Consider the following 12740-nt stretch of genomic DNA (forward strand, 5'->3'; position numbering starts at 1 on the left):
GGTAACCAACTTACGATTCTACTTAAATACTTTGTCCCAATTAATTTGCACAGCACTGTACTCACCTGTCCAATGGGCGTCGCTGGTCCTGGACCGGCACCTTCCTTCTTGTGATGTCTCCCTCCTACTTGCTTCATGTGCATGATGCGTCTCCAAAGCACCACGCCGGGAAAGGTCAAAGAGCCCTGGCACTTGCGCACTGCAGGACTTTGCTCTGCCCTCGACAAGGCAGATAAATACGCCTGTGCAGGAGCGCTGTGCCGAGGAGACTGAGTGGATTGATGCAGGGACGCATCATCCACACGAAGAAAGCAGGAGGGCGGCATCGCAAGAAGATGGGAGGTGCCGGACCAAGACCAGCGACGCCCCGCAGGTGAGTATAATAAAAGATATTTTTCTCCTCTTACAGGTCGGGTTGGGGACAGAGATAAAGCATTATAGGATACTGTATCTCAGTCCTGAAAGGTAGTGCCCGTATCTTTTATCGGCCAAATCTGGTGACAGGTTCACTTTAACACTGAGCATTGTAAGGCTACGTTCACATTTGCGTTGTGCGGTGCTGCGTCGGCGAAGCAATGCACAACGCATGCAAAATGCAGCTTTTTGTGACGCATGCGTTCATTTTTTCATGATTTTTGGCGCAGAAAAAACTGCATCATGCAGCGTTTTCTGTTGCGCCAAAAAGACGCATGTTTTCCAAAACGCAAGACAACACATGTCCATGCGCCCATGTTAAATATAGGGGCGCATGACGCATGCGTCGCCGCGGCTGCGCCCGACGCAGCCCCGCACAACGCTAATGTGAACGTAGCCTAAACGAACTTTTAGTTCTGAACATTATAATACACTACATTTTCCACAATACCTTTTCCACAATGATCTGTAGATCTTCAGCTCCTTTGTAATGTGGATCTAAAATTAAGTATTTCATTTCTCCCGTTGTCTCACTCCAGTTTACGCCAAGAATTGTATGTGCCAGAACACCGCCGCCTGAGCAAGACAAAAATTGTGTTACATGGTTTCCATTGCTAAGATCACTATTCATAAGCAAAATCCCTTTATCCTAAAAACCTGCAGGAGAGCCCCCTATAATGATCAGGCGGAACACTCAAAGCGCTCTGCCTGATTACCAAGAGAACTCTGGGGGAGCAGGAGAGGAAGGTGATCGCAACGTTCAGCTTTCGATGATGGGGCGCTGAACCCTCCAGCCCGTTAGTGCACGAGTAATAACATCACCAGTCATTTGCCTAAAGAAATGCACAAATTCATCCCATCAAGAGGTCCTCCTGTGAGAAATGCAAAATTCCCCATGATGCATGTGCTGAATTTAGTATACATAGTATGGAGGGCAGACAGGTAAGAGAAAAAGGGAAGACAGCTCCTAGTCAGATGGAGGATTATTCACTGCGTCATAATATCATGATTATTCACACGTCTCCGTGTCAGATTTGTGTGCAGAGCTGTGCATATGCATAAAGTGCGTGCTGCAGAGCTGTGTGTATATAACGTGTTTCAAATTATGCAAATTGGATTTAGATCTAAAGGGAATCTGTCAGCAGGTTTTTGCCTCTTCATCTGAGAGCAGCCTGATATAGGCAAAGAGAAGCTGAATCCAGCGATGTATCACTTAGTTTTATGGGTACTGCCGTTTTGACACAAACAGGGTTTTTAGACTGAGCAATGTAGCAGAGCTGAAAGGGCTAGCTCCACCCCACCAGGCTCTGTATGTATCATATCCATAGACAGTGAGCTGCCTATCACAGGAGGGGGCGTGTCTGACTACCTGGCACGCCCTGCTGTGTCCCAGCAATGATAAGCTCCTGGTACTAAAACAATCATTACAGGTAAACAAAACCTGAGCTTGGCAAGAGCGGCAACACTGAAATCTGTGTCTTACCCCTACAGCATGCTGTCTTCAGATTACATAGCAAAAATCTGCTGACAGATTCTGTTTATTTTCCAAATAACCTCCTGGATGGTAGTGTGCGTCAGGGCTCCGGGAATCACTGAACTTGTGATCACAAACCTGTGACAATTTGTCAGGTGAGCCCAAGTAAAGGAACATTACTTAAGAAGGACGTTCAAGAAAAACAAAGAAAACTAATCTATCCAATAAACTTTATTAAACAAAATAAGGATAAAAGACTGACACAACACCCAGACCCCTCTAAATGGGGGTGGGTCAATTAAAAAACCTGGCCCAAAAAGATTATAAAGGGCAAAGGGTGGGAGGGACAACGGGGCCGATAGCAAAAACCCTACACGTCCCTACAAATATTCCCTGCCTGTCTGCGGAGGTTGGCACCCTCTTGGACGCAATATGGCGCCCCCGCTCACCGTCGACTCACCCTTAAGGCCCTATAAGTCCCTCTACATGTATAAAGATACTATACCACAAACAACACCCAATACATGGCCTAACCAAACTCGGGACCAAAAAAAGAGAAAAAACACCAGGTAGTGATTCACCAGTAAAGACAAACGGTCTGACCGTACCAATCCCTAATGCTAAAGTATAACGCCTGAAACTAAGGCTAATACACCCTAAGGAGTCCCTAACCGAGTCTCCCTACCTGTCAGCGGAGGTTGGCACCCTCTTGAACGCAAATGGCGCCCCCGCTCCTCGGCGGCTGCCCCTATTAACCCTGGCTGAATCCCTAAAAGAAGATATATCGGGATACTAAATACGGGTGGTGCCTTAGGGGCTATACTAGTGACCCAGATAAATAGGTCCCTATAGCTCGGTCAGACCCTAAAGATAAAGCAAATAGCAACAATACTTAAACCAATGCTTGCACGGCAATAGGAAAGATGTATATAACAGCTTAACGAATACAACTATATTATGATCACAGTTGGTAAAGTACTCGTATGCAAATACAATGGTTGCGGGGAAAAAAAAAAAAAAACACACAACTGGTGAAAAACATATAAACTTAAAAGGCCTGAAACACTTATCTGTGTTCAGGTCTCGCCTCTACGCGTTTCCCCCCCATGATGTGGTTCCTCAGGAGGCATATGGGAAAAAGAGATACTGTGTGAATAGATCACATCAGAGATACATGTTGTGCCTGGTTGCAGGTCAAGGAAACACTGACTAAAACGCCATTAAATAGTCTCCTCCCCCCCTCCCCAATAGGGACAAAGGGTTAAGGGGCTAATTACCACCTGTGTTCGCCGCTTAAAAAAAAAAAAAAAAAAAAAAAAAAAAAAAATATTCATGTTCATATTCATGTCCACCCCGCTCCAACAGCGCATGTGCCTGGGCGCAATGTTTCTGTCCGGCATCTCATCCCTGGACAAACAGCAAAAGCGCATCGACGCCGACTTAAGGCTAATGTAAATAATGCCATAAACACCTTTGCATACAGCTGGGTGCGATATTCATACCCACCCAGCTGTATAAGGGACACCCATACTGGAGCCACAGCAACGGAGGACAACTATACCGGGGTTACACAGGGACATTAAACCACACATGTTAAACATTATAGCTGGCACATTTTGCGCCCTAGAAGCGTAGTGATTGCGCCATTGGTTATATTTAAAGGACCCCTTACATGTAATCACAGCTGCACCGTCACATACACATGGCCCAAGTATAATATTATGGACACCTATTGGCAATCCCTTAAAACCTGGCGACCCTTACATGTACTTAAGAAAAAAAAAAAAAAAAAAAAAAAAAGAAGATATGGCGTTTACAAAAAATATTGGCATGTGATGCTGTACTACCCACCACACAACACGTGGTTTCCATGTATAACTTATAAAAGCACCACATACAAATAGTTTGTTAACCATGTACACTAATTGTATAAAAATAACAATACATATAGATGTATTTTTATGCATATATCACCTCCATATGATATTTAAATTCTGAAAAATACACTCAATATATAGTGTACATGTATAAGTATGCGGTGAACTATAGTCAGCAGAGACCAAAAAACCCGCAACCACACTACCCTAAGTCCATTAAACGTAGATGATAAAGAGTATGCACATTGTGCACCACATTCCTATACTCTTATGAACATTCCTGCAGGCCATCTACTAGGTCTGCAGCGCTGTATTATTTTAAATCAGGGGAAAAGGGGAGCGAAGACAAACCTGACGAAAACAATTCACACAAAACAACCAAAAGTAAGCCGCTCGTTAAGTCCTCCTGGGGCTACTGAATCCATCCTAAATATCCATTGTGTTTCCTTTTGCAGGATGACCCTATCCCAATCACCTCTCCTACCATTCTGTTTTATTACTTCCAGAACACAGAATGAGAGAGTCTTGCTGTCACCCTGGTGTACCTCCCAAACATGCCGTGCTACGGGGGTATCTCTGTTATTTTTGATATCTCCCAAGTGTTCCCCGATCCTCCTTCTCAACTCCCTTTTGGTCTTCCCTATATAATTCTTCGGGCATGTACACGTAGCCATATAGACCACACCAATGGTTTTGCAATTAGCAAAGTCTCTACAGAAGAAGTTTCTCCCATTCTGTGCACTCTTAAAGCTCTTACATGGTGTTACATAATCACAGAACGAACAGTTACCACATCTGAACGTACCATTGATGCGTCTATCAAGCCAAGTTCCCTCTTGTTTCGGTCTCTTATAGTGGCTGTGTACGAGCCGATCTTTCAAAGACCGTCCTCTGCGGAAGGTAATCTGGGGTCTATTTGGGATGATATCCGCCAGGGTTTCATCCAGCTGTAAGATCCCCCAATGCTTTTTAAGGACACTAAATACCCGGTTCGTTTGGTTGTCATAGGTTCCAATAATCCTAGGGGTATTCTCTGCCTCTAGTTCTCTATGTGTCTGTAGGAGCGTATGTCTCTCTCTACTCATAGCATTCCTAAAGGCCGGGTCTAAGACCTCATCCGGATACCCACGCTCACGGAACCTCTCCCTCAGATCGTATGCTTGTGTCCTAAAGATAGCAGGGTCAGAGCAGTTCCTTCTTACTCTTAAATATTGTCCCCGAGGGATCCCCCTTTTCAGGGGAACTGGGTGATGACTCTCCCACCGAAGCAGGGCGTTACTAGATGTCGGTTTACGAAATAGCCTTGTATCCAATGTACCACTGGCATTAATGGTAATTTTAACATCCAAGAACGCTAATTCATGTTCATCATTCTCAGATGTAAACTTTAACCCAAAGCAATTATCATTCAACCCTTGTACAAAGCTGTTAAACTCATTTGCTGTACCATTCCACATGACCAAGACATCGTCTATGTATCGATACCAAGCCGATATCTTGTCAGTCCACCATTCTTCTACCCCAGAGAACACTACGGTTTCCTCCCACCAGCCCAGGAGGAGATTTGCATACGAGGGTGCACAAGAGCAACCCATCGCGGTCCCCCTGAGCTGGTGGAAGTACTTACCGTTAAACAGGAAGTAGTTGTGGGTTAGGACAAACTCCATCAACTCTACTACAAATTTACTGTGTTTCTCAAAAAAGACGGCTCTTGTCCTTAGATAGTACTCCAATGCCTTCAGGCCCATACTGTGAGGAATGCTGCTATATAAAGCCTCGACATCTATTGAACCCAAAATGGTCCCCTGTTCGACCACCACACCGTCTACTTTTTGGAGCAGGTCCGATGTATCACGCACGTATGAGGGTAATGATGTTACAAATGGACGTAAGATGTTATCGATATAAATGCCAACATTCTGGCTCAATGAACCAACACCTGAAACTATGGGGCGGCCTTTTAAGGGGGAGAGACCCTTATGGACCTTTGGGAGGGCATAAAAAGTAGGGATTGTCGGGGTACGAGGAACCAAAAACTTATACTCGTTGTAGGAAATCAATTTGTCACGTAGACCAATGTCTAAGATAGTCATTAATGACCCAATAAACCTATCCGTAGGGTCATTCTCAAGTACACCATATGTCTCCCTGTCATCAAGGATAGATCTACACATTCCCACATATCTCTGGTGGTCGAGGATGACCAAATTGCCACCTTTATCAGATGATTTGACAATGATCTGGTCATTCTTCTCTAGTTTCTCCAAGGCCTCCCATTCCTCACTATTCAAATTTGGTGATGTATCCCCATTCAGTCGGCCTATTTTACACAATTCATACGAGACTCAGAAGAGTTTAAAACTAATAGTGCGTATAATTTCTCAGGAGGCGTAGATATCGCCTCTGAAATTTCTTCCTCTGAGGCAGAGGGCTCAGACACAGAGAGGCCGGGAGGATTTTGGAGACAAAGAGGTAGAGGTGGGCCTTCATCATATAGGGGAAAAGGAAAATGGCAGAAACAAAGAGGATATACGGGCAGATATCAAGGAGGCAGAGGTCGGGAGCAGGGCTTCATGGGCCAAGGGAATGTAACCACGGGCTTTGGGGCACCTACGAGACCTTTAGTCCCAATGCCATCATCTTCCTCATTATCCACCTCTACACACTCTTCGTCTTTTTTAGAGCAGAGGGCCCCAACGGGGTACGAGTTGAGGAAACGAATGTAATGAATATATATGATGAGAACCAAATCATAAATCTCAGTAGCCATATGTTATCACCTGGTGAAATTAGTGTGCTAAGAAAGGGACTTACATTTGTTCCTACAACATGGTACAATACATTCACTTGGGTGAAGGATTTAAATCTCTACTGTCGTAAATTAAAATGGAAGAAGTTTTTTTCTTTGCATAACAAACAACAATGTTTAGAATTGGGTATATCAGAAGAGGACCTGGAGGGGCTTAATGTTCTGACGGGCCTTCTGGAGGACAGTGAGAGGGAGAGAGGACTAGGTCCACAGACTGACCTAAAATTAAAAAGCAATCGTATGCCTCCCCCAGGTGATTACACGAATATTGACATTTTTTTGAGAGTGGTCGAGGATGACCTTAAAAAAATAGGCCGACTGAATGGGGATACATCACCAAATTTGAATAGTGAGGAATGGGAGGCCTTGGAGAAACTAGAGAAGAATGACCAGATCATTGTCAAATCATCTGATAAAGGTGGCAATTTGGTCATCCTCGACCACCAGAGATATGTGGGAATGTGTAGATCTATCCTTGATGACAGGGAGACATATGGTGTACTTGAGAATGACCCTACGGATAGGTTTATTGGGTCATTAATGACTATCTTAGACATTGGTCTACGTGACAAATTGATTTCCTACAACGAGTATAAGTTTTTGGTTCCTCGTACCCCGACAATCCCTACTTTTTATGCCCTCCCAAAGGTCCATAAGGGTCTCTCCCCCTTAAAAGGCCGCCCCATAGTTTCAGGTGTTGGTTCATTGAGCCAGAATGTTGGCATTTATATCGATAACATCTTACGTCCATTTGTAACATCATTACCCTCATACGTGCGTGATACATCGGACCTGCTCCAAAAAGTAGACGGTGTGGTGGTCGAACAGGGGACCATTTTGGGTTCAATAGATGTCGAGGCTTTATATAGCAGCATTCCTCACAGTATGGGCCTGAAGGCATTGGAGTACTATCTAAGGACAAGAGCCGTCTTTTTTGAGAAACACAGTAAATTTGTAGTAGAGTTGATGGAGTTTGTCCTAACCCACAACTACTTCCTGTTTAACGGTAAGTACTTCCACCAGCTCAGGGGGACCGCGATGGGTTGCTCTTGTGCACCCTCGTATGCAAATCTCCTCCTGGGCTGGTGGGAGGAAACCGTAGTGTTCTCTGGGGTAGAAGAATGGTGGACTGACAAGATATCGGCTTGGTATCGATACATAGACGATGTCTTGGTCATGTGGAATGGTACAGCAAATGAGTTTAACAGCTTTGTACAAGGGTTGAATGATAATTGCTTTGGGTTAAAGTTTACATCTGAGAATGATGAACATGAATTAGCGTTCTTGGATGTTAAAATTACCATTAATGCCAGTGGTACATTGGATACAAGGCTATTTCGTAAACCGACATCTAGTAACGCCCTGCTTCGGTGGGAGAGTCATCACCCAGTTCCCCTGAAAAGGGGGATCCCTCGGGGACAATATTTAAGAGTAAGAAGGAACTGCTCTGACCCTGCTATCTTTAGGACACAAGCATACGATCTGAGGGAGAGGTTCCGTGAGCGTGGGTATCCGGATGAGGTCTTAGACCCGGCCTTTAGGAATGCTATGAGTAGAGAGAGACATACGCTCCTACAGACACATAGAGAACTAGAGGCAGAGAATACCCCTAGGATTATTGGAACCTATGACAACCAAACGAACCGGGTATTTAGTGTCCTTAAAAAGCATTGGGGGATCTTACAGCTGGATGAAACCCTGGCGGATATCATCCCAAATAGACCCCAGATTACCTTCCGCAGAGGACGGTCTTTGAAAGATCGGCTCGTACACAGCCACTATAAGAGACCGAAACAAGAGGGAACTTGGCTTGATAGACGCATCAATGGTACGTTCAGATGTGGTAACTGTTCGTTCTGTGATTATGTAACACCATGTAAGAGCTTTAAGAGTGCACAGAATGGGAGAAACTTCTTCTGTAGAGACTTTGCTAATTGCAAAACCATTGGTGTGGTCTATATGGCTACGTGTACATGCCCGAAGAATTATATAGGGAAGACCAAAAGGGAGTTGAGAAGGAGGATCGGGGAACACTTGGGAGATATCAAAAATAACAGAGATACCCCCGTAGCACGGCATGTTTGGGAGGTACACCAGGGTGACAGCAAGACTCTCTCATTCTGTGTTCTGGAAGTAATAAAACAGAATGGTAGGAGAGGTGATTGGGATAGGGTCATCCTGCAAAAGGAAACACAATGGATATTTAGGATGGATTCAGTAGCCCCAGGAGGACTTAACGAGCGGCTTACTTTTGGTTGTTTTGTGTGAATTGTTTTCGTCAGGTTTGTCTTCGCTCCCCTTTTCCCCTGATTTAAAATAATACAGCGCTGCAGACCTAGTAGATGGCCTGCAGGAATGTTCATAAGAGTATAGGAATGTGGTGCACAATGTGCATACTCTTTATCATCTACGTTTAATGGACTTAGGGTAGTGTGGTTGCGGGTTTTTTGGTCTCTGCTGACTATAGTTCACCGCATACTTATACATGTACACTATATATTGAGTGTATTTTTCAGAATTTAAATATCATATGGAGGTGATATATGCATAAAAATACATCTATATGTATTGTTATTTTTATACAATTAGTGTACATGGTTAACAAACTATTTGTATGTGGTGCTTTTATAAGTTATACATGGAAACCACGTGTTGTGTGGTGGGTAGTACAGCATCACATGCCAATATTTTTTGTAAACGCCATATCTTCTTTTTTTTTTTTTTTTTTTTTTTTTCTTAAGTACATGTAAGGGTCGCCAGGTTTTAAGGGATTGCCAATAGGTGTCCATAATATTATACTTGGGCCATGTGTATGTGACGGTGCAGCTGTGATTACATGTAAGGGGTCCTTTAAATATAACCAATGGCGCAATCACTACGCTTCTAGGGCGCAAAATGTGCCAGCTATAATGTTTAACATGTGTGGTTTAATGTCCCTGTGTAACCCCGGTATAGTTGTCCTCCGTTGCTGTGGCTCCAGTATGGGTGTCCCTTATACAGCTGGGTGGGTATGAATATCGCACCCAGCTGTATGCAAAGGTGTTTATGGCATTATTTACATTAGCCTTAAGTCGGCGTCGATGCGCTTTTGCTGTTTGTCCAGGGATGAGATGCCGGACAGAAACATTGCGCCCAGGCACATGCGCTGTTGGAGCGGGGTGGACATGAATATGAACATGAATATTTTTTTTTTTTTTTTTTTTTTTTTTTTAAGCGGCGAACACAGGTGGTAATTAGCCCCTTAACCCTTTGTCCCTATTGGGGAGGGGGGGAGGAGACTATTTAATGGCGTTTTAGTCAGTGTTTCCTTGACCTGCAACCAGGCACAACATGTATCTCTGATGTGATCTATTCACACAGTATCTCTTTTTCCCATATGCCTCCTGAGGAACCACATCATGGGGGGGAAACGCGTAGAGGCGAGACCTGAACACAGATAAGTGTTTCAGGCCTTTTAAGTTTATATGTTTTTCACCAGTTGTGTGTTTTTTTTTTTTTTTTTTTTTCCCCCGCAACCATTGTATTTGCATACGAGTACTTTACCAACTGTGATCATAATATAGTTGTATTCGTTAAGCTGTTATATACATCTTTCCTATTGCCGTGCAAGCATTGGTTTAAGTATTGTTGCTATTTGCTTTATCTTTAGGGTCTGACCGAGCTATAGGGACCTATTTATCTGGGTCACTAGTATAGCCCCTAAGGCACCACCCGTATTTAGTATCCCGATATATCTTCTTTTAGGGATTCAGCCAGGGTTAATAGGGGCAGCCGCCGAGGAGCGGGGGCGCCATTTGCGTTCAAGAGGGTGCCAACCTCCGCTGACAGGTAGGGAGACTCGGTTAGGGACTCCTTAGGGTGTATTAGCCTTAGTTTCAGGCGTTATACTTTAGCATTAGGGATTGGTACGGTCAGACCATTTGTCTTTACTGGTGAATCACTACCTGGTGTTTTTTCTCTTTTTTTGGTCCCGAGTTTGGTTAGGCCATGTATTGGGTGTTGTTTGTGGTATAGTATCTTTATACATGTAGAGGGACTTATAGGGCCTTAAGGGTGAGTCGACGGTGAGCGGGGGCGCCATATTGCGTCCAAGAGGGTGCCAACCTCCGCAGACAGGCAGGGAATATTTGTAGGGACGTGTAGGGTTTTTGCTATCGGCCCCGTTGTCCCTCCCACCCTTTGCCCTTTATAATCTTTTTGGGCCAGGTTTTTTAATTGACCCACCCCCATTTAGAGGGGTCTGGGTGTTGTGTCAGTCTTTTATCCTTATTTTGTTTAATAAAGTTTATTGGATAGATTAGTTTTCTTTGTTTTTCTTGGTTTAATACTAATTTGGATTATCAGATATTATACTTTCTTAAGAAGGACGTTCCACATAACTAAGCAGCCACAGGTTTCACATCTTATTTGAAGTGTTGGTGCCTCTGGAGTCCCAGGAACCTCAAGGTGTAGGATCCTCCTGAGACTTGTAGTTGTAAATAAACCTACTATTCAGCCACCACTAAACAGTGCTCAAGTGCTGAAATGGATGCAGATTACTGATGAGTGTCGAGCAACCCTGGATGGTCCAGATGGATGGATTAATGGATGGTTGGTGGATGCCACCATGTCCCAACAAGGCTGCAACGTCAGCAAGAAGGTGGAGGAGTCATGTTTTGGGCTAGAAATCAAGGGAAAAGAGTTGATAGAAACTTTATATACTTAAAAGGCCCTGACTGACCACTTTCTTCCTTGTTACCAAAAAGAAGAACTGTGCCATCTGCAAAGAATACCTCTGAGTCATTGGCTGCTATGGGCATAAAAGGAGATAAACTCATGGTGTGGCCACCATCTTCCCCGACCTCAACCCTATAGAAAACCTTTGGAGTATCATCCAGCACAAGATCTATGAGGGTGGGAGGCAGTCCACATCAAAACAGCAGCTCTGTGAGGCTATTCTGACTTCATGCAAAGAAATACAAGCAGAAACTCTCCAAAAACTCACAAGTTCAATGGATGCAAGAATTGTGAAGTTGATATCAAAGAAGGGTCCTATGTTAACATGCAACTTGGCCTGTTGGGATGTTTTTGAGTGCACACTCCACAAATGACCATTTTCAGTTCTTTGCAACCTCAGATATTTGGAAACATTGTTGTGCATAATAATGTGAAGCAGCATTTTGAGGGTTTTTTTTAGGTTTGAAAAAAATACTGTTAATAGAGGTCTGTCCAATAAAATGTGATTTATCCTCTAACGGCCGATGATGTGAACATTATACCGATTCATTTGCATCGACCATTTAGGAAAATCAGAGAAAAATAGCATTTGGATAATTTGGAAAGCGGTATACAGTGTGGGCGCTGCCGAGCTATACGTGTGTATAATGCGTGCTGCAGAGCTATACGTGTGTATAATGCGTGCTGCAGAGCTATACGTGTGTATAATGCGTGCTGCCGAGCTATACGTGTGTATAATGTGTGCTGCAGAGCTATACGTGTGTATAATGCGTGCTGCCGAGCTATACGTGTGTATAATGCGTGCTGCCGAGCTATACGTGTGTATAATGTGTGCTGCCGAGCTATACGTGTGTATAATGTGTGCTGCAGAGCTATACGTGTGTATAATGCGTGCTGCCGAGCTATACGTGTGTATAATGCGTGCTGCAGAGCTATAAGTGTGTATAATGCGTGCTGCCGAGCTATACGTGTGTATAATGCGTGCTGCAGAGCTATACGTGTGTATAATGCGTGCTGCAGAGCTATACGTGTGTATAATGCGTGCTGCAGAGCTATTTGTGTGTATAATGTGTGCTGCAGAGCTATACGTGTGTATAATGCGTGCTGCCGAGCTATACGTGTGTATAATGCGTGCTGCAGAGCTATACGTGTGTATAATGTGTGCTGCAGAGCTATACGTGTATATGTGTGCTGCAGAGCTATACGTGTGTATGTGTGCTGCAGAGCTATACATGTGTATAATGCGTGCTGCAGAGCTATACGTGTGTATAATGTGTGCTGCAGAGCTATACGTGTGTATAATGTGTGCTGCCGAGCTATACGTGTGTATAATGTGTGCTGCAGAGCTATTTGTGTGTATAATGCGTGCTGCAGAGCTATACATGTGTATAATGCGTGCTGCCGAGCTATACGTGTGTATAATGTGTGCTGCAGAGCTATACGTGTGTAT

General features: G+C 44.0%; 1 protein-coding gene across 2 annotated transcripts in view; it reads right to left on the reverse strand.

Annotated features, from left to right (window-relative positions):
• Positions 1-12740, reverse strand: part of UFSP2 (UFM1 specific peptidase 2) — a 47082-nt gene that overhangs the window by 4901 nt on the left and 29441 nt on the right. Inside the window, exon 11 of one of the 2 annotated variants that reach the window (XM_069744332.1) lies at positions 866-990. In XM_069744332.1, the coding sequence (XP_069600433.1) occupies positions 866-990 (125 nt within the window). Of the gene's footprint in view, positions 1-865; positions 991-11053; positions 11235-12740 lie in introns of those variants that run through there. The other variant, XM_069744333.1, reaches the window with a different exon arrangement.

Source organism: Ranitomeya imitator, chromosome 1, assembly GCF_032444005.1.
Source record: "Ranitomeya imitator isolate aRanImi1 chromosome 1, aRanImi1.pri, whole genome shotgun sequence".
NCBI classification, from domain to species: domain Eukaryota; kingdom Metazoa; phylum Chordata; class Amphibia; order Anura; family Dendrobatidae; genus Ranitomeya; species Ranitomeya imitator.